This window comes from Periplaneta americana, chromosome 10 (genome assembly GCF_040183065.1).
Source record: "Periplaneta americana isolate PAMFEO1 chromosome 10, P.americana_PAMFEO1_priV1, whole genome shotgun sequence".
Classification (NCBI taxonomy): domain Eukaryota; kingdom Metazoa; phylum Arthropoda; class Insecta; order Blattodea; family Blattidae; genus Periplaneta; species Periplaneta americana.
In genome coordinates, this window is record NC_091126.1 from 152,544,634 (window position 1) to 152,568,585 (window position 23,952).

General features: G+C 34.9%; 1 protein-coding gene and 1 non-coding gene across 3 annotated transcripts in view; both read left to right on the forward strand.

Moving 5' to 3' along the window:
• LOC138708103 (uncharacterized) overlaps positions 1-20,013 on the forward strand; it is a 59,120-nt gene extending 39,107 nt beyond the window's left edge. The window contains exons 4-7 of one of the 2 annotated variants that reach the window (XM_069838290.1): positions 6,122-6,310; positions 8,343-8,549; positions 13,494-13,786; positions 19,314-20,013. In XM_069838290.1, the coding sequence (XP_069694391.1) occupies positions 6,122-6,310; positions 8,343-8,549; positions 13,494-13,786; positions 19,314-19,419 (795 nt within the window). In that variant the 3' untranslated portion in view covers positions 19,420-20,013. The remainder of the gene's footprint in view (positions 1-6,121; positions 6,311-8,342; positions 8,550-13,493; positions 13,787-19,313) is intronic. The other variant, XM_069838292.1, reaches the window with a different exon arrangement.
• A 1,542-nt stretch (positions 20,014-21,555) lies between these two features.
• On the forward strand, positions 21,556-21,632 carry TRNAC-GCA (transfer RNA cysteine (anticodon GCA)). Its single transcript has one exon. It is a non-coding gene; the product is annotated as a tRNA-Cys (tRNA).
• The last annotated feature ends 2,320 nt before the right edge of the window (positions 21,633-23,952 follow it).

Consider the following 23,952-nt stretch of genomic DNA (forward strand, 5'->3'; position numbering starts at 1 on the left):
ATTTTATCGAATGTGGTTGAAAATTTATGTTAAGGGGTTTTATCAGATACGCTAAGAGGGATTTTTCTCTATTCCATGGGACATTTTAACTTTTAACAGAGAGCAGCAATAGAGCTGGAAATTTTTAAGTACTTTTCAGCCTTATAACTTTGTGGTTTTACATCAAAAGTAGGAGAAATTTTAGGAAAAAGAAATATATATTACTTCCACGTGTTAATTTGAACTAAATTTAAAAATATCTTAACTAAAGTATTTTTAAACTTAGTTCAAATTAACACGTAACGGTAATAACGAAGGTATTTTTAAACTTAGTAAAATTAACACGGGTAAGTAATATATATATATATATATATATATATTTAGTAGGTTATTTTACGACGCTTTATCAACATCTTACGTTATTTAGCATCTGAATGAGATGGTGATAATGCAGGTGAAATGAGTCCGGGGTCCAGCACCGAAAGTTACTCAGCATTTGCTCATATTGGGTTGAGGGAAAACCCCGGAAAAGACCTCAACCAGGTAACTTGCCCCGACCGGGAATCGAACCCGGGCCACTGGTTTCGCGGCCAGATGCGCTAACCGTTAATCCACAGATGTGGACTATATATATAGGGTGATTCACGAAGATTGTGCAATATTTTAGGATGTGATTTCTGACATCATTCTGATGAAAAAATTCATATATACATATGTCCGATTTTGAATAGTTTCGGGTAAAATCACATTTCTTTCTTCTGTAACACGCAGTATTGAGAACTCTATCTCTCTCTGGACGTCTGGAGCTGTATGTGTTACAATACAGCTGATAGCAGCGACAAAATCTCGTGACATCAGGGTCAGGGTTAGCGATAATTGAACACCGGTTCAACGTATCTACCTAGCATTCAAACAATGAAAGTTGGGGAATTCAGCGCACGCAGTTCACACTTGGGTGGCTATGTGTATTACTGCAGAATGTGGGGTCTTTGAAAACCGGCTTCAATACAGATTTTTCAGGTGAGTAATAACTTGAATGTTCTTTAATGAATTTGTAATAAATCCAGTACCATTGTTGTAAACAATTTAAATGCTTAAACCTTCATAATATCTACGTTTATGTTTAACAATGAGGAGGGTGTAACTCACTAAATTTAAAAAATATGACATATGTTTATATGAACTTTTTTCATCAGAATGATGCCAGAAATCACATCCTAGAGTATTGCACAATCTTCGTGAATCACCCTGTATATGAAGGGCTCAGAAAAAGGTGGTACAAGTGACAAAATCTGAAAAATTGATTTTATACTGTATAAGTACTCTATGTTATGTGAAAATCTCAGGAAAAAAAATGGTACAGTTGAATCTTCGATTGGTGCTGCCATATGTTTGGGCTCTTTGGAAAACAGTGGAATGCTCAGAAAAAATATGGTATAAGTGCATTGTCTTCTGCAAATGTTTATGTTTTATGTGCCTTGTGTAAGATGGCTAAAAAACAAGATGAAAGTGATGATTTACTGTGCTGGATTATCAATGATTATGAAAAGAAAGATATTTTTATTCACTATTACTTATTTAACTGTGTAATAATGCCATGTTTATCTCATAATAAATGGCCACTACTAACATGTCATTGTGATGAATGGAAACATAACTTCTTCATTTCAAGATTCAAATCCTTTTTTTTTTCACTCATCTAAATAAATAAATAATGATATGGGCTATATAATAATACTGTAGTTACTCATATTATAATAATAATTACTATTATTAATAGAAATAATGAAATATTTCAACAAGAAATCTCTTAAAACAGGAATCAAAGTGGAAAAATCTCCAGGAACTGCTGTCTTTCATTTCTCCTGCATATCATACAGTTTATACCTCACTTAAACATGATGGTGAATCAGTAAAAGTAATCGGTAATGGTAGGGTTAGAGAACGGGGTAGTGGATGTGGATCTAGGGGAGGACAAAGAGCGTCTATGACACTGTCAAAGAACACTGAATCTGACTCACACACAGTGGCGTGTGGTGATAAATAATCCTGGTGGTGCACAAATATTTATTATGATTATGATATTATTATTATTATTATTACACCCTATTACTATTATTATTATTATTATCATTATTTGTATTAACTACTCCATAACTATTAACATATGTTATATAGGTATAGATTTACATAATTTTGTTAGTCAAGAAATTGCAGTTAATTAGTTTCCTATGTAGGTCCATTAACAGCAAAGTAAAATGTTCAATTGCAACATCCGTAAATAATATTGTTTTAGCTGTATTGCGTTTTATAACAAAGTTCACACGTTCACAAACATTCGATACGTCTGTCGTCTCATCAGCCTTAACTGCTAAAAAGTCAACAGCATTCTTTATTTCTTTGAAATCTCATCATGGCATACATCAAAATGGCTTGAAGGATTTCGTTCTGTATAGTGTTTGATGTGCTCTTAAACACTGTTGCTCTTTTCAAATGTTCCTTAAGAGTGCGTCTAATTCAGAACTGAAATTGATGAGGCCAAGAAAAATACTAGCGTTTAAAGATGAGTCTCCGTCATCGTGACCTCTTAAAGCCAACTCAAAAGCTCCACAAAACCCCATGCACATATCTGTTCTTGGTAACTTTATCATTGTGAAGTTCTACAATCCAATATTAAATCCAATTGTGTCTGTATGATTGTTTGACCCAATACTGCTACTTTAACATTATTGTTGATGTGTGCAGCTGAAGAATCGTGTTTTTTAATTCTTTCATTCATGTGATTCAAATCAATCATACCTGCAGAACTATAATCATAATTATTTAGTTACTACCCACAGTCTTGAATTCAAACAGAAAATATTCATAAAACGTACTTGTTTTTGTCAATAAATTATCGCCGTCGAACAATTGGCAAGCAAAACAAAATACAGCGTATTTTATATTGTAGCCGCATATTGCTTTTTCTTAAGTCCGAATGTTCAATTTTCTTTTCTCTTCTCTATTACTATGCTTCGCCACTTGTAATTTTAATTCATGTGTAGGTGTACCCATCTTCTTTATTTTGATCTTTTCGTGTAAAAGTCTTACAGAAAATTACATATTTAAAAGATTTTGCACACTATTCATTGTAACATTTGTGATGTAACGATCTAACTACTACTGCAAACAGCTTGAGAACACATCTGAAAGTGCTCCTAACCCCTCTTATGCACATTGTATTGCCTCCCTACCATGCTCCAAAGCCTGCCAGTGAAACAGTACTACTGCGCATGCTCCAATGGAACAGTGTGCCGCAAGTGTCGAGCGGTAAACATAAGTCCCAGGCGTCAACAAGAACAGTACACATGCAGTGTTATTTTTACGTAGTATTATAATAAAGAATTATGTCGCTCACATAGTCTACTGTAGCTGATTGACATACATTTAAAAACATGTGTTATCTGAAGAGGTGGTGCACTGCTCCTGTGCTCCTTAAGAGAAATCGCCACTGCTCACACAGCAGTGTGTTTGAAACAGACAGTGACTAATGCAGTGAAGTGATTGACATAAAGCAAAATGTGACTCGAACAATGTACTACAGAATTTTGAAAAGCAACAGGAATATATTGAACATATGAAACAACGTTTTCACAACTGGTGCACTTGTATCATTTTTTTCCTGATTAACTCAGATTTCAGTTTTATGTATAATATTAATCATATTAATATTACTCAGACTTACGGAATACTTACTTACTTACAAATGGCTTTTAAGGAACCCGAACGTTCATTGCCGCCCTCACATAAGCCCACCATCGGTCCCTATCCTGTGCAAGATTAATCCAGTCCCTATCATCATATCCCACCTCCCTCAAATCCATTTAATATTATCCTCCCATCTACGTCTCGGCCTCCCCAAAGGTCTTTTTCCCTCCGGTCTCCCAATTAACACTCTATATGCATTTCTGGATTCGCCCATACATGCTACATGCCCTGCCCATCTCAAACGTCTGGATTTAATGTTCCTAATTATGTCAGGTGAAGAATACAATGCGTCCAGTTCTGCGTTGTGTAGCTTTCTCCATTCTCCTGTACCTTCATCCCTCTTAGCCCCAAATATTTTCCTATGCACCTTATTCTCAAACACCCTTAACCTATATTCCTCTCTCAGAGTGAGAGTCCAAGTTTCACAACCATACAGAACAACCGGTAATATAACTGTTTTATAAATTCTAACTTTCAGATTTTTTGACAGCAGACTAGATGACAAAAGCTTCTCAACCGAATAATAACACGCATTTCCTATATTTATTCTGCGTTTAATTTCCTCCCGAGTGTCATTTATATTTGTTACTGTTGCTCCAAGATATTTGAATTTTTCCACCCCTTCGAAGGATAAATCTCCAATTTTTATATTTCCATTTCGTACAATATTCTGGTCACGAGACATAATCATATACTTTGTCTTTTCGGGATTTACTTCCAAACCGATCATAGACTTACAGAATATGTATTATATGCCTTTCTCGTGTTAAATTCTATCATAACTGGTTAATATGTTTCGGTCTGTCATTGACCTTTTTCAGAACTGGCTGTTGCTGATCCTGGCGCCTTTTGTTTTGTTTTCTGTGAGGGTGTATTTGTGTAGTGTAATGTGGAGTCAAAGAGTGTGTGTGTCCTGAAATTGAGTTGTGTGTTGAGAATTTCATTTGGATGTGTTTTTGTGTGACTGTATATTTCGTATTGTTCTAGTGTGTTTAGTTTCTGGCTTTTTGGTTGGATATGTAGAATTTCCATGTCTGTGTTGATGTCTGTGTAGGTGTGGTTAGCATTTATGATGTGTTCTGCATATGTGGAAGTGTTTTGTAATTTTGTTATGGCTGTGATGTGATCTTTGTAACGTGTTTGAAATGATCTGCCTGTCTGTCCTATGTAGAAGTTGTTGCAGGTGTTACATTTGAGTTTGTATAAGCCTGTGTAGACAGACAGACAGACAGACAGACAGACAGACAGACAGACAGACAGACAGACAGACAGACAGACAGACAGACAGACAGACAGACAGACAGACAGACAGACAGATAGATAGATAGATAGATAGATAGATAGATAGATAGATAGATAGATAGATAGATAGATAGATAGATAGATAGATAGATAGATAGATAGATTTATTCGTTCCATAATATTCTTACATTTGCTTTATAGCATAGAATAAAGAACATGTCCAATTCTTACGTTTAAATATAAATGCAATACCGGTTACATATAAAATGCAAATATGAAATATGTTCAGAATTAAAACCTTAATAACAATAATATTTTATACAATGTAATATGTTTACCATTTAATAGTACTAAAATATTTACACAGTACTGTGAAATGTCAAGAATTCATCTACAGAACAGAAAGTGTGAGATATTAATTAAATAATGCAGGGTTTTGGCTATGATTCTTAATGTCTTCAGGAAGATTATTGAACATTTTTATTGCCATGTAACGTACTCCCCTTTGATAGCATGATAAATTTGATGATGGCATATGAAAATAATTCTTTCTGCGGGTATTTATACTATGTATGGCTGAATTTGGTTGGAAAATTTTCTTTATTACATAAGAGGAAATTTATTATACAGTATATGTATTGATTTGTTAAGGTTAGAATCTCTAATTTTTTTTAAATAATCTACATGATTCTCTAGCCTTTGCTCCAACTATTATTCTAATGGCTCTTTTTTGTAATAAGACTATATTTTTACTATCTGCAGAATTTCCCCAAAATATTATTCCATAGGACATAATGGAATGAAAATAGGCAAAATATATTGTCTTTAAGATACTACTGTTTAGAAATTGTTGTAACGACCTAATTGCGAAGCATGCTGAGCTAAGTTTGGGGGTTATTTCTTTGATATGATTTTTCCAATTTATTGTATTATTAATATGCAAATATATGTTTGTGTGTCGAGATGTTTTTGCAGAGTATTATTTGTTCAGCATGCGATGTTGTAAAATAATTTTTTTGACTCCTAATTTAAAAATTGTCTCTGAGGGAACTACAGAAAATGTAGTGACCTTGGAAAATGTGACTAAAAGCAATCAAACAAATACGCAGATTTTCAAATTAACTGAATACATGAACTGTGTTTCTGTTCACAGAAAAAATGGGGAACGCTACTATTACATGACGAGATCTTACACGTAATTCCAGGCCCCTTCAAAGTAAAAAATTCTTTGGTAGCTAACATAGTTGTGAGAAACCCGATTTACACAGAAGAACACAAATATATTCCTGGACTATATCTTCTGGAATGTTTGACAGCAGACAAATATTACATTGAAAAATTGGTAAGTTATAAATACCGGTATCATCACCTTTTCATTTTAGTACGATAATTTCACACTTGTAATTTGACATTGTCATTAGCTTTTGCTATAACGACAGCTATAATGATCATCATCATCATCATCATCTTTTTGCACTGTACCTATATCTAATTTAGCAGTAATATGGTCATTATCTTTTCATAGGTCTGAATAATTTTAAATTTTTGTTATTTATTTTTATAAGCTACCATTTTACCATTCTGACTGTGAGCAACTACACATCTCCTCTCCAACATCTGTATTCAACTATAAGAGTCTAACTACACTTAAATAAGGAACTCTTGCAGATAAAACAATTTGCAAGTCAGCTACTTCAGTAGATTAATTATTTACAACATAACTACTTCTTAGGAATTAAGTCACATATATTGTTACTTTTTTTAAATACCGTAAAATGGGATAACTTTGCACCTGCAGGGGTAACTTTGTACCATCTATGAAAAACTTTTTATATACAGTAGGTCTAGGGCTGTTTATGTGAACCAAATTTATCTGTTCACCACTTCCGCCAATAGATGGTATATGTGTACCGGTACAGTATTTCTCCACTTTTTGTGGTCACAGAATTTGTTTATGGTATTTCTATGCCTTAACAACAGAACGTGTGCATAATTTGATTGAAATATAGATCAAATTAATTATCTTTCATCACAGATATTGTGCACAATCTCATGATAAGTTATACGTGTATCTGTTCCTTATTCATCCATTTAGACTTTCTAGTCTCGTTTGTGCAGCTGTTTTGTTGGCAAGTGGTGTTGCAGAATAATTTTCTAATCAAGGTGAATTTGAGGCTAAATTGGAATTACCTTGCATCATAACACAAACTAAGATTTTTTTAAATTTTAATTGCATTATTTTGATTTGAGGACCTTCCATGAAGTTTAAAAAACGCTTACCATAATTCACACTTTGTATTACAGCTAAATTACTTGAATTTGTTCTTCGTTTTATTACATATTGAAGTCATGCATTGTCTCTCACTGTCAAACTTGGTAACAATCTCCAAATATTCCAAAGGAAAATGCTGAGAAGGATACAAATGCAAATGACCTGAAAGGGAGGATATTATGGAATATCAATGGGAGGATGTAATTGGGAGACTTCAAGAAAGTATCAAGAAAGGGCTTGCTTATATTCCATTCCAGAACTTGACACAAAACAATACGTATAATTTTTTTACAGTTATTCACGTGCTGTTGCCTCGACTTATCATTCGAAAGAACTGAAAATATATTTGAAACAACATTTTAGAAGAATGTGACCACTTATATTGAAATTTTGTGTAGTTTTTTCAAAAATGTTTTGTCTATGTTACTATTTATAGCAGTTTTTGAATGTGTGTTTCCATTTTTTCTGTTCCTGACACAGTATATTTCATTGTTTAACACGTATATGGTGCAATGTAACACCAGCAGTGGCAAACTTTGCACCACCCCTCTTAAAACGCTGGCAGTGCAAAGTAACCCCCAACTATGGGTAACTTTGCACCAATTTTTGGCAGATTATAAATTTCAAAAGACATTTATTTTCAAAGATATGACTGGCTAAATACATTCCCGCATGCCCCTAGAATGTATGAAATAAATGCCCATCTCAAAATTAGACATTTAAAGACTACATACAGACTGAAAACAAATTTTTAACTAGAAAATGGTGCAAAGTTATTCCATTTTACGGTATCTTAAATCTTCTTCAGTGTTCAACTTGTTAGTTTTCGTTCAGCATAAACATATCGTAAACAGATTAAACATCATTCACTTAGGAAGTGATATAAAAATGACATAAACTTACTACAATTGATTGTGGAGTTTGGAAGCAATACTAAGTTACCACAACTGATTGCATGTATTTTATTATTAGTAGTAACCACTTGCAGCATATAATAAGAAACTAAGCCATATGTAATTTTTATCAATGATATATACGTACAGAAATCTAAACATATACTGGTATTTATAGTTTTTCTAAATCATTTCTTCTCTTGTTACAGATGAAAATTGAAATTTTAAATATGTCTGTTGGAATTTACATCGAGCCAGGAAAAGAATGTGTGAATGCTCAGAGTATGAACGACATACTTATAATAGGGTTGTATGTGGTGTTGCCATTTTGCACTTTGAGTGTCATTATCGCTTTGGTTGTTCTCAATAAGAAACGTCGTGGATATTTAGTACCACCACCCAAACCTCCTCGCACGGTGAGTAATAATAATAATTAGGCCTACTTCAAATCAACAAGTGAAATATTAATGTAATTTAGAGAATTTATTAAAAATAAGTTGTGGAGAGGAAGTCTTCTCCACTTTTCAAAGTCTATCTCTTCGCATGTACTGCAGTAAAACCTGGTTTGTATGTAACTGAAGGGGAATGATTTAAATTATCAAGGTTTAAACATAAGATAATTTTCGAATGTATATGAATCAGTTTAATAAAACACGGAGAGGTGGGAGCAATTAAGGATTATTTTGACTTGTCTAAATGTGTTTTAATTGATAGAAAGCACTAGCTCAAAACTGTAATGCCTACAGTGGCGTATGCTGAACCTGGAGTTTGGGTGTTCTGTTAAAAATATATAATTGGTCTATCTCGCACAATTATTATAGGCCTAAGTGAAATATCGGGTCAACATTAACTGCCATTTTTAATATATAATTTAGTATTATTTATAAATAATAACTATGGGGCGGATGTTGATGACCTAAAAATCTACTTAAAATTATTATTAAAATGCCCTTAAACAAAGGAAAAATGATATAAAATTAAAAGAAAATGACATTTAAATATTATTAAAAGTACTCGCACCACAACTTCTTAAAAATTAATCACCTTGTTTCAATGACTGTCCTGCAAATGCCGGAGGAAGGAGGCAACTACAAATAACATTAATCAAAATTGCATTATTTATGCTCAAACAATAACCATGGCCAGCAAAATAACCTGTTTGAAGTTCCACAACCCCCTAACTAATCTACAATTTCATATTGTGAAATAGAAAAATGTCTAGTGTATTGTTCGCTTTTTGTTTTATATTGTTGCACTAAATTCGGAAGTGGCAGGGTAGGTCTACCCTTATTCACTACATGTAATTTCTCTCCTAGTGGGCGAGAAGAGAATGGCTTTTGCAAAAGATCTTTTACAATGTACATTCCCAAGTGCTATTATCATTAAATAAGTAATTTAAATTGTTCACCTGCGCTGGCACGCAACTATGAACCCTAGTAAAACCTAAACACAGTAAATTCACTCACACAAACAGTAAACACACACGTCAAACACAATATTTTGTAACGCTATTGACAAGTTGAGCTGCCTGTATACAGGACGAACTGCGAGCTTGAGAGAAGCGAGTATTCCCACCATGCCACCTTGCGCGCGCAGAGAATTATAGCAGTAACTCTCAGCAGGGGATGTTCTTTTGTACGGACAGGACAACCAGACCAGACCTCATCCCACTTCGTCAGGCAGAGTGTACGTTATAAAACGAAAGCCGTTCTGGGGATGGTGTGCACATTCAACCAGCAGGCATTTAAAATATTTGAATGGTAATGAATTAAAATTAGTCTTGAACTTTATACGTCAACTTCCAATGAGATTACCACGCATTTAAATTGTGAGAAATTAAAATTATTGTCGCATTATATAAAACAACTTAAAATAAAAAAATGAGATTACCGAATTTACAGGGTGTCCAGTGCACATCTTGAACACCCGCAATATACGCCCCTGAATGCCTAATATAAATTCACTACATACATTGTACGGTATTTTATTTATTTATTCCCTATACAATCTATTACAGATTATAGATTAGTCATTAGGTACTCAAACATACAAACACACCGAAAGACACCATAAATAACAAGATACATGATAAGACATCATTTAAAAGACTATATAACCAATAACAAAGACTAAATAAAAACAATATACATAATGAAATTACATGAAACAAAGTTATCCATCATCTGAGGTGATTTAGTAGGAGAGCGATAGATCCTTTAAGAGCCAAGAGACTTCAACTTAGTTATTCTGTACATTTGTTATTAATATTGTTATTTGTTAGGGTAGAATTAGTCAGTGTGGTTTAAAAAGGACGTGTCAGCTACCAGTATTCTGGCTATTTGCGCCCTTATCTAAAATCCTTCAGGAACAAAAGACAAACAATAAAATAGGTTGAATGCTAACACAAGACTAAAACACGTTGCCACTATAAAAACCAGGTACACAAATGCAGTCTCCACAAGGTGATTCTTAAGAAATTATAAAAGAGAGCAGTTCTCAGAACTTGGGTAGTATTTAAAAAGAAACAAAATAATAAAACAAATACCACCAGAGATAAAATACTTGGCGCATTTCAAAACAATAAAATTTTGTAGGCTAAAATATCCGGATGTAAGTGTCCGAAATGTCAAGCATGCTAAAAATATATATAAAACAACAAATGTAACCTCTGGATGTAAAGGGTCCGTAGGATATGTAAATCGGGTCAATAAAAAACTAAATCACCCTGTCAAGTCCTGTCATCGATAAAAACCTCAAAACTGCATTAGTACTATTAAAACCATTTCCAAGAGCATCACGAAGAGTTGGCAAAATTGCATATTGTTGACATACACGGTCATACTTCCTACAATGCAATAAAATATGTTGGACCGTAATTGGTATATGGCATATCTCACACTCCGGTTGAGCTCGCCACATAGAAGATGGCCATGTGTCAGACAACAGTGGCCAATCCTCAACCGGATAAGTAAAACTTCATGTTGTGACGCTCTTGTGGATGAATCCCAAACGCGGACTGTATTCTTTATTCTGCGCAATTTATTACCCTCTAGAGCACACCATTCACCTTCCCATTGCCACCATATTTTATATTTCAAGTGATTTTGTATGTCTTGCCACCTCTCACGCCAATATACCAGAGAACCATTCATAGCACCATCTTTGGCTGCAGCATCTGCAGCCTCATTCCCTGGAATTCCAACATGGCCAGGAATCCACACTACTCCAATATCAGAGTCAGAGCTTAGGAGTGTGTGGAACAGTTGCGGGGGTTAGGGTAAAGAATTATGTGCAACAGTTAATAAAGTTAGGTACCGGTGCGTACTCAATTTTATGGCTTTGATGTAAAAAATCAATAATTTTTATAGGCATGGACTCAAGCAAAATAGCTTTTCTCTGGTTTTGAAACATTTACCATATATTTTCAACAATCATGAACTCAGAGTTTAAGATATCTTAATTATTATTTTTATATTATGCATAATTATTACATACCTTTTGAAATTTCAGTTGTTATTTATTATTTTTGGGGGGATTTGCCTCAACATCTTTTATAAATCTAACTTTGCCTTCTAGCGAGTACCTTTTCCTATTACTGTCACGCATGATTGCTGGGCAGATACTGAGAATGGTCTGCAACTGTTTTCAGATGTTTCGAACATGTCTCGTGAGAAAGAAGATAAGCTAACATGTAAAGATGGAGCATGCTTGCTTTGTATTCGCTTGGGCTGAGTGAGTTTTCTGACTTATTTGTATAAGCCCCATAATCTTGAGATCCCTGATTTAAAGAGGCAGCAGTCTTCACTGTCACATGACTTATAACTAGGGACCGGATTTTTATGTAATTACATATTATATTCCTTTCAACCTAACCGTATATAAAAAACAAATCTTTGCGAATCTTGTAATTACCAATAATATATTAAAATTTGATACTACATATTTTTACATATTTACCCCATATTACATATTATGGCTTGGTATTACATAAAAGAAAACTTCTGCTGGGGAAGTTTACAATTTGAAACACACAGATTTAAAAAGCAACCTTTCTCATACAACTATCAACTATTTTATATTGTAAAAATCACTCAAAAAGTATAATGTTGCCTTCATGTGGTGGAGTGGGACGAGGGCGACATGATTTGTCTCAAATTATAATTGTTCTGCACAAGTCTTTAACAAGCTGTTCCCATGCAATTTGCAACCTTACCCACTCTCTTCCCAATCCTTCCAGGGAAAACCCATGTCAAGTCTGACATGAGCCGCAATAAAGTAGCAGACTTTTGAAAAGAAGCTGGAGTAAAGGAACAAACTGGAAAGTTGTTGAAAGATTTAAATTAATAGACTTTCAGGTTATTGCTTGACCTCTTTACTTTAAATTTAGTAGATCTATATGGAAATGGGATTTTCTGAGAAATTAGAAAGTATGGTTCTCGGCTGGAATAATCCTACCCTTCTGAAACAGGAATGTCACTTTTCACACAACAGTTTGTAAATGCCTATAGTTTGAGGTTTTAGTAGGTACTATACTTTCTTTCTTACAGGGAGCAGCTAAAATGCATGTGTCCCACATCTCCTCTTATTTTCTCCTAATCCAGTAAAGCGAAATAGTGCTTGCAATACTGTTGTGTCATTCATTTCATTCAATTCTCTAGTTTTAATACTTACAGTATAAAGTGCAAGTGAGTTTATCTGCTGCTTTTAACTAACTAAAATGGCCTCTGTTCCTTCAACCCTAACGACAAAAATAAAATCATGGATTGCGATGGACGAAGCTTTCACTACAGATTGAAAAATAGTAATGTGTCAAGTGTGCGGTAAAAAAAGTCGGGTGCTCTATGAAATCACAACTGGAGAGTCTTACCTTTCCTATACCTGCCAGATATTGGTATTAAATATTTTCATGATTTTACATATTTTGGTACATATTCAGCTTATTTTTCTTACATAAATACTGTATGTACATATTTCACACCTTGATATTACATAAAAATCCGGTCCCTGCTTATAACATGTCTTCCATATCTGCAGGTGATTTTGAGTATTGTGGAAAATGATTAAAATAAATTCAAAGTCATAAGCCAAATCATGTGCAGTTAAAATGAAACTTTATTACGCATCAAAACAAACAAAATGCGCACAATTCAAACTCGATTTAAAAATAAATTCTACTTACAAAACAAATTACGTTCAATTCAGAATTAATTTATATGTTATCAAATGTAATTTTGCTCGTACCTGTGCATAATTACGTGCAAACCAAAACTACGTATAACCCAGGTTCTGCTGTAGCAAATAATGGTCGAAGTGCAACCAAATATATTACGATTTTAGAGAATACGTAATTTTATTCCCAGTTCTCCCAGCAGTCGATAGAAGAAAATGTTGGCCAACATCTGGCGAGTGATAGGGAGTGCATGCATATGGAGGGAAATTTAACAACTATACCAGAAGTGACTGAAGACAATGAAAAGAGTCCAAGGATCAGTAAGCAGGAACATAAGAAGTCGGATGAACCATATGATAATATCGAGGTCCAAAAGAGTCCAACTGAGTCGACTTCAAGGATCAGTAAACAGGAACATGAGAAGTTGGATGAACCATATGATGATATCAAGGTCCAAGATGACGAAAACACAGTTACATCAAAGTAAGTCTAAATTACACTTTGATTCCTTTCCAACTTAAAATAATTATATCTGGTTACCCAGCTGAAACTGCAAAATCTATACGATATATGATATGATATTTATTCGTCAACCAACTTTACAATAAGCCACCGGCGTGGCTCAGTCGGTTAAGAGCTTGCCTGCCGGTCTGAAGTTGCGCTCGACCTTGGGTTCGATCCCCGCTTGGGCTGATTACCTGGTTGGTTTTTTTCAGAGGTTTTCCCCAACCGTAAGGTGAATGCCAGGTAATCTATGGCGAATTCTCGGCCTCATCTTGCCAAATACCAACTCGCTATCACCAATCTTATCGACGCTAACTAACCTTGTAGTTGATAAAGCGTCGTTAAATAACCAACTAAAAAAACTTTACAATTCATAGTTATGGCGGACCTTTGCATTTCTGCTTTTCAATGCACCATCATTTTAAATCTACCCACATATCATCCCTATTCATATATTGTACTACTACTGCTGCTGCTGCTGCTGCTGCTGCCGTCACTACCGCCATCGCCACCACTACTACTACTACTACTACTACTACCACTACTACTACTACTACTATTTTATCTCTTTTCTTCGCCATCATCTTGTCAAAATCTTATCGTCTGTTTTGTAATAACATACCGGTATTCATTTATTTCGTATTTCCCATTTAATTCATATCTTAGCATTCTAAATACACTGTTATCTACCTCAATCTATCTATCCTCTTTATCCTAACTAGACTATCTACCTTGCTTTATCCTCTTTCCTATTACATATTGCATATTCCTTTCATTAATTATTTGCCTTATTATTATTATTATTATTATTATTATTATTATTATTATTATTATTATTATTAGTATTATTATTGTTATTATTATTATTATTATTGAATTTAAATGCTATTATAGTCACAATCATGCCATGGTATGAAAGAAAAATTTTTCACAACCTCGAGCGGGAATCGAACCTGCGACTTCCTGTTCTCCGGTCAGGCGCTCTACCACTGAGCTATCGAGTTCGTCTCACGCCAAAGGCTTGGAATTATCCTTTCGTACTGGCGACTCTGTTATAAGAGTACTGTCCATAGCGTCTGTTCTAGCCAGCACTGCATATGGGTTGAAAGAAACTTTACAAACGTAATCTTCATCTTACGATGTTTGGTGACGTCCGTTGATGTGACATATTAATGAATTTAAATGCTATTATAGTCACAATCATGCCATGGTATGACAGAAAAATTTCACAACCTCGAGCGGGAATCGAACCTGCGACTTCGTGTTCTCCAGTCAGGCGCTCTACCACTGAGCTATCGAGTTCGTCTCACGCCACAGCCTTGGAATTATCCTTTCATACTGGCGACTCTGTTATAGAGTACTGTCCATAGCGTCTGATCTACTCAGCACTGCATATGGGCACGGGCGAATTTTGCGGGCTACCGGCGGTAGCCCAAGGAAATTACAAAAGAAAAAGTTTATAATATAACATAATGTAATAATTTTGTATTATTAGTTTTACCATAGTAATTAAAATTAAAGTAATTGTTAGATATATTTTGTGTAATAATAGGGTCAGCGGTAGCCCAAACCCTTTAACCAGTATACGCCTCTGCATATGGGTTGAAAGAAACTTTACAAACCTAATCTTCATCTTACGATGTTTGGTGACGTATGCAATTTTTCTATCTCTATTCTCAAATTCACCTCTTCTTTCTTAGCCATTTTCCCTAATTTTTTTTGTATTACATTTTCATTTTCTCTATTTTACAACACGTATATCCTTTATTATTCCCCTACTATTCTCTTCTATATTTATTTATTTATATACTTATTTCAAGAGGGAAGGCTGTTCAGTAATCTTTTTATGAAACAAGGAGTCAAAGTCAGGATAGGAGAAGAAATGTCAGAAGGAAGTGAAATTGGGAGAGGAGTACTTCAAGGATGTCCTTTATCACCTACCCTGTTCAACATCTACTTGGAGGATTTAGTAAAGAACTGTTTTCAGAACATGGGAGGAGTGATAGGAGGAAGAAGAATAAATTGCATAGGATTTGCTGATGATATGGCATTGTTAGCAGAAGAGGAAAAGATACTAAAGGATATGCTAGTAGACCTAAATGACAGCTGTAAGCAGTATGGGATGAAGATAAATGCAAATAAGACGAAGAGCATGGTCATAGGAAGAAAAATACAGAAGATAAACTTGCGAATTCTAAGTGAGGCAGTAGAGCAAGTGGACAGCTTCAAATACTTGGGGTGTACTATAAGCAGTAACATGAACTGCTGCCAGGAAGTCAAAAGAAGGATAACAATGGCAAAGGAAGCTTTTAATAGAAAAAGGAGCATCTTCTGCGGATCTCTGGAAAAAGAATTAAGGAAGAGACTAGTGAACTACTTTGTATGGAATATGGCATTGTATGGGGCAGAAACATGGACATTACGACGAAGTGAACAGAAGCGAATAGAGGCATTTGAAATGTGGATATGGAGAAGAATGAAACACGTGAAGTGGACAGACAGAGTAAGAAATGAAGCTGTGGTGGAAAGAGTGGGTGAAGAAAGAATGATGCTGAAATTGATCAGGAAGAGGAAAAGGAATTGGTTGGGTCACTGGCTGAGAAGAAACTGCCTACCGAAGGATGCATTGGAAGGAATGGTGAACGGGAGAAGAGTTTGTGGTAGAAGAAGATATCAGATCATAGACAACATTAAGATATATGCATCATATGAGGAAATGAAGAGGAAGGCAGAAAATAGGAAAGATTGGAGAAAGCTGGGTTTGCAATGAAAGACCTGCCCTTGGGCAGAATAACAAATGAATGAATGCATACATATTTCCTTTTTTTTTGTTTCTAATTCCTAATTCCCTCTTTGATTGCTTCTTTCTGTTTACTTATATCTAGAATACTACTACACTTTTAATACCCCTGCTGCTACTCCCAACTCCGCAACACTGCTTCATATTAGTTCCCAATTTACATAAGCACAATCTATATGTATACAATAGGGTCTGCAACTTTAGACTCCATTACATCACTGTAGTCTGCATTTTTAAGTTTTCCTGTTACTATTTTTTTTTATCATAAATTCAAATTTAAATATTTACTTAAGTAAAACAACTTCGGGGAATATCTTCAACACTCACGAAACAGTGGCGGCTCATGCCACAACAAGAAAATTAAGGACTAAATGGGGTTAGTAAAGCACGATAATGAAATTAAATGGGTGAGAGCTTTCCCGAGCTAAGAGGCTGTAGTCTACTGACGATGTTATGTACAGACATTTCGTCTACAGTTGCGGTAGACATCATCAGTGGCAAGGCACTCTAGGGCGTAGTGACTAGTGCTACAACTAGTATCATGTCATCATTTATAGGGAGGACTAGGTGTGGCCTGCTGTTGTCTGTGTGATTTGCAGACTGTGGTGTTGAACTGTTGGGAGTGGATGAGTTTCGTGTTTGAGCTTCTTAGTGCTGGATAGCACATCTTATTGAGTTTCAGGCCCTCTTCTTTGCGGTTGAAATTGTTTCTATGTTTGTAAATTTCGATGGCTTCATGGTGTAGCCTGGCGTGAAAGTGTGAGGTGCTGTTCAGAATGTCAGTATCCTCAAAGCAGATGTCATGTTTGTATTCCTGGAACACATGTTCTGCTACTGCCAATTTGTCTCTGTGACCAACAGTTTGTTTTGTGTTCTGTGATACAGGTCTTAATGTTAAGCTGTGTCATACTGATGTACAGTGAACCTGAAAGCAAAGGATCCTATACACTCTGATAGCCAATAGTGAATCACATGTGTCCTTGCCTGACGGTAACAGATTGCAGGTCTATTTGATTGGTAAAAACACTGCTTCCACGTTATGGCGTTAGAGGATCTTGCTAATGTGGTTTGTGGTGTTCCTAAAATGACTGGACATGAAAAACTGACCTATTTCTATACACAATATTAAATCAATTTGCCAGTCTCTGAAAGTAGCAAACTTGTCCGTGATGTCCTCATAAGTAATTGATGAACTAGTGGACTTAGATTCAAAATGGATCCTCATAAGTATTGAATATTTTAGTTAAATGCGCTCACACAACCTAATCCATCAGGCTTTAGTCATCGTACCATAAAGAAGAAATGTCAGGACTATCTGTGTATTAGTGAGGAAAGTGCTGCATAATATACAAACAGCTGTATCTCCATACTTGTTGTTTAGATGAACTTTATTATTCAGAATAGTCCATATTACCACCACCTAAAATACAATCTTCATCTTACGATGTTTGGTGACGTATACACATCCGTTGATGTGACATATTAATGAATTTAAATACTATTATAGTCACAATCATGCCATGGTATGACAGAAAAATTTCACAACCTCAAGCGGGAATAGAACCTGCGACTTCCTGTTCTCCGGTCAGGCGCTATACCACTGAGCTATCGAGTTCGTTTCAGGCCAAAGGCTTGGAATTATCCTTTCATACTGGCGACTCTGTTATAGAGTACTGTCCATAGCGTCTGATCTAGTCAGCACTGCTTATGGGTTGAAAGAAACTTTACAAATGTAATCTGACCGGAGAACAGGAAGTCGCAGGTTCGATTCCCGCTCGAGGTTGTAAAATTTTTCTTTCATACCATGGCATGATTGTGATATAATAGTATTTAAATTCATTAATATGTTACAACAACGGACGTGTATACGTCACCAAACATCGTAAGATGAAGATTACATTTGTAAAGTTTCTTTCAACCCATAAGCAGTGCTGACTAGATCAGACGCTATGGACAGTACTCTATAACAGAGTCGCCAGTATGAAAGGATAATTCCAAGCCTTTGGCGTGAGACGAACTCGATAGCTCAGTGGTAGAGCGCCTGACCGGAGAACAGGAAGTCGCAGGTTCGATTCCCGCTCGAGGTTGTGAAATTTTTCTTTCATATCATGGCATGATTGTGACTATAATAGTATTTAAATTCACCTAAAATACCGTATTTACTATTTCTCCTAAATCACTCTCTATAAATGGTATTAAAAAGCATTCAATATTCTGAGAAGTGGTATCTTCATCAAAACAAGGAAAAAAAAGGTTTAATAATCATGGGTCCTAAAATTAATCTCTTCAAAGATATGAGTATGTACAGTAGTGGCAAAAAAACCGGACCGACCCTTGTAGCTGATTTCAGAGCCTTGTTCACTCCAGAGCACGATAGACTGGCAACTAAGACTTTCGTGGTTCGAATCCTGCCTGGGAAGGAAACTTTTTTTGTTCCTTATTCAAATTTATTCCCAATTACTTTTCGATTGCAGCGATATTTTACTACTTAATTAACTTATTATTCCCAGAACATGAATTTTACCAGCAATAAGTAAGATTCAGTGTAATGTTATTCAACAGAAGATTAATTCGCATACTCTGGTAGAATAATCTAAAGTTTGAGTCAATTATCCCATCAAACTCAAAATTATAATTACTGCTACCAGAATAATGTATTTAAATTTAAAATTCCACTTTGTTGTAGCTGTTTTATTACTTTTACAGAATACAACAGAACCTGAATCCTGACTTGAAAGAAGTAGCGGAATCGTATTATTATGATATTCCAATGGTACATTTAAAAAAATCTCCAAAAAACAATGAAGACTGAAGCCAAGCTAAGCAAAGAGCAGGAGTGTCTTGGAAATAAACCATTGTTTGTAAGAAGTATGGGCATAAAGTCACATGACTTTATACATTTCAAACTGTTGTTATTTAGTTTAAATTAGAAATCTATTCTGAAATCGAAATTAAAAGATTTCAGTCCACAGTTAATACAATATTTGTGTATTTTAATAACTAATACGATTTAATGATATACAGTGGCGGATCCATGATTTCATAAAGAGGGAGAGCTAATTTAAACTTAAATACAACTGTTGGCCCTTCCTTAGATCCGCCTATGTTGGTAAAAGTGTGATACATATAATCATGTTACTTATATTAATACAAATAAGACTACATATTGCATAGTTTGTGAAATTATATATTAAGTCTCCAACAAGGTCTCATATATTTGAAACTAATAAAGTCCTCCACTTTATTCTCGATCCTAAAACTATTAAAAACTAGTGTTTGAGGTGTGTAACAAAGAAATCAAAAATCAAATTAAATGTATATATTATTTATACAGTCAACAAAAATAAAGACATAACATTTGCTATTTGCGACCTTATATCTTCCAATTTTGTAACACAGAATTTCCTTCTTGCTACCGGTACGCCAGTTGTTGTGGTAGCCATTGACTAATGATTCAATTTAAGACAGATGCGTACCAGTACTTACTACTGGATTAGTAGTATCAGACAATTTTATTTTGTCTCGAAGGAAATTTTATGTTATTATTATTAATATGTTTCATATAAATATGATTATTTTTTGTTTCTTATGTAATTTAACCTAACTTAATGTTTATGTCACATAAGTTTCGACCTAACTCATTTCAAACTGTTGTTATTTACACTTAATTTCAACTACAAATCTAAATTAAAAGTTTCAGTTCACAGTTAATAAAGTATTTGTATATTTTAATAACTAACATGATTTAGTGATAGACAGTGGTGGATCCATGACTCTCTAAAGTGGGGAGAGGGCTAACTTAAACTCAGAGGCATATACTGGTTAAAGGGTTTGGGCTACCGCTGACCCTATTATTACACAAAATATATCTAACAATTACTTTAATTTTAATTACTATGGTAAAACTAATAATACAAAATTATTACATTATGTTATATTATAAACTTTTTCTTTTGTAATTTCCTTGGGCTACCGCTGGTAGCCCCGGTAGCCCGCAAAATACGCCCCTGCTTAAACTTAAATACCGGTATGGCTGTTAGCCCCTTCCTGGATCTACCTATGTTCGTAGAAGTATGGTACAAGGTCTCATATATTTGAAATGGGAAAGTCCTCACTTTATTTTCGCCACTAAAACCGTTGAGAAACTAGTGTTTGAGGTGTGTAACAAAGAAATCGAAAAGCAAATTAAATTTATATTTTATAAAATAAAAAAATTAAGACATAACGTTCGTCATTTGAGACCTTTTATTTATTTATTATACTCCAATTTTACAAAGAACCCTATTTTACCTGAGATAGGTATGTTAGGGTTATAAATACATAATATTTGGCTAATAATAATAATAATAATAATAATAATAATAATAATAATAATAATAATAATAATAATAATAATAATATGATATAGGTTAATGAAGACCTTACATCTTCCAATTTTGTAACATAAAATTTCCTTCTTGCTATGCCAGTTGTGATAGCCATCGACTAATGATTCAATTCAAGACAGAGACGTACTTACTATATTGCATTAGTGGTCTTAGACAATTTTATTTTGTCTCGAAGGAAATTTTATGTTATTGTTATTAACATTTTTCATAGAAATATGATTATTTTTATTTTCATGTAATTTAACCTACCTTAATGTTTTCTTATGTGTATTTCTAAACAAATATGTGCCCTGGCTCTGGAATTTCGGTGGTATTGGTAGTAGTTGTCTTCGCAGCCCTCATCATCATCACCACCACCACCACTGCCACCACCATCACCACCACAACCAACACTTCCACCCTTTATGAAATGCAAATTTTGACGATAATATCAAAATTACCACCAGGCTTGAAATACAAGATGTTTAGGCCTAATATTTATGACTTACATATGTCTAAAATGCAGGTAGTAGGCCGTAAACATTAGGATGAGAAGAGGTCGACCGGCACCGTGGATCATGTCCTGGCATAGCTCAGTTGGAAAGAGCGCTCAGCGCGCAGAGCTGAGAGGTCCCGGGTTCGATTCCCGGTGCTGGAACGAATTTTCCTCGAATTAATGGTGACAATACAAATTGACTACTTCATAGTTGTCGTGATAATATTCAATGAGGGTGGCGAGACCTCATATAATGAATATGTGATGTACTAATATGAAAGTTTTCATGGCAGTGTAAGTACATTCTCAATGTGTGAAATTTCTGATATACTGTAAGGTAACAAACTAAACTATTATGACGGCCATTGTTTAATTTAAATAAAATTTCATCTAATAGTAAATCTGCAGAACATCTCACAAATGTTCCTAGCCACATACTAAGGGATAAACTTAAATAAACCGAGAAGAAAATAATGATTATTCCTTCCGTTTAAAATTTACAGTCTTTGTAGTTGGTATGTTTCTCAACATTTCAAAATAAATTTTGTGTCAATAATTCTGCCTGTCATGTGAAAAAAAAAATGTAAAAATATAATAAATAAAATTTCTTAACAAAATGTGTTTTAAATTCATATACTGATCCAATGATGGCACCAGCATTTTTAGTTCTGGTGGAGAGAACTCAATCAGATGGAACAACCCTCCTTCCTTCTACTGTACCTACATCCCAGGAACTATTGTCAGACATATTATTACTACAGAGTCTTTCAATCAGTGGCGTAGCGTCAATGTAAGCTAAAAAGCTTAGCTTCCCCAGTTAATAATAATTTCATAATAAACCTGCAATTTATGGACAAAATTATTTATTAATTTTAATAGAATTTATATTTACGCGTTAAATATTGTGATGCGGCAGCTCAGGATTATTTGTGATGCAGCAGCAAACAAGAAGCCTGCACACACCAGCTTCCAAGCAGACTGGTTTCTTCTGTGTAATCCACCCCGCAGATTTTCCAGCCCTTTTAAACTACCCTAGTCGCAAGGCTCGAAAAGAAGCTAGCTTTAACATTTAAAATAAGTAGTTTCCGAGTTATCCCTTTCGTGAGTTGTGTTCAGTTGAAGTGTTAGTGTGCATTGTGGCTGATATAATAAATAATGAGCGAAATAACAGTTCCTGACACTAATTTACTTGAATTTTTTAGGACAATTGTATTATCAAGACTGACTTGCGAACAAAAGTGTGATTTAAAAAACAAATGACCGACTCCCTTGCTGTCAATGAAGGACACAACCAAAAGACAGACGCATACTTACGTAATGATACTAATATTGTGATTTCTCTAAGTATAACAGAGAGTGAGCTAATGTTATACGTATACGTGTCTATTTGTTAAGAGATATGTGTAAACCGTGAAATCATATTTTACTACGTATCATTTGAGGTCATGCCTTATTGGTGTTACTTACGATGTTCTAACCAATCTTCGACTGCTGATTTGAAATTGACTACTATTTATTTTAAGACTGTATTTTTGTAATACGTTTTCTCATATTGCATGAAAGACAACTTGAGTTAGCTTCCCCTGGTCAAAATTTCATGCTACGCCACTGCTTTCAATTGAAGTGTGACAAGTGCTAGAAAGTTTCGACTCTCCCCACACGAGCTGCTGGTTCCTGCTGCTTTTCTATTGGTAGCAGCAAGTTTAAGTCGAATGTGGTGCATTCATAGTTTTCTGAATAGCCGTGTGTTCATAGTTTTTGTGTAAGGCATGAAGAATAATTCAGAACAAAGTATTTTTATTTACGATAACTTTATTAAGTATGGATGTTGGGGAAGCAGCCATAGGAAATTATTTCGAAAATATCCTGGTCTTTATGCTCCTAGTAAATCTAAGATCTATAGCATTGGTCGTCAGCACTCGCTGAAATGGGTAAATGGTATTCGGTGCACATCATATGCCCTGTTGAGACAGAGAGGGAGCAAGCAGCTACGGATGCACCATAGTGCAGTCTCTTATCCACGGGTAAGAGACACTAACCCAAGGATGCAGTGTGCTGATGACCGCTGATCTATAGGTTAGTAAGCAAAGTTTCTCTTTGGGTTGTTTTTGGATTTGAAGCGAAAGAGAGAGTGACGACTGATTGGCTGAGGCAAGTGAGGCCAGGCCTCAGTCACTTTGCTTTCTTAAGCTCAAAATTTTTATGGTTTTTAGTCGTATATAACATATTATATTAGTTATTTCAATTAAGTGTATAGAGTTATAGACATAGAAAACTTTGTGATGTCTTGCAGTAAAATTTGTTTCTGAGGCCAGGATCGCTCATGCCGGGTCTGGCTTCTGCATTTTGTATGTTTCCACGGGTTTTAAAGTTGCACTCGGAAAGCTGAAACTGAGGCACATTTCTTGTGGCCTCGTGGCCTAGCAGATATTCCCCCACCCATCAGCCTTCACTTCTCCCATTCAGAACCCGATCTTTTGTC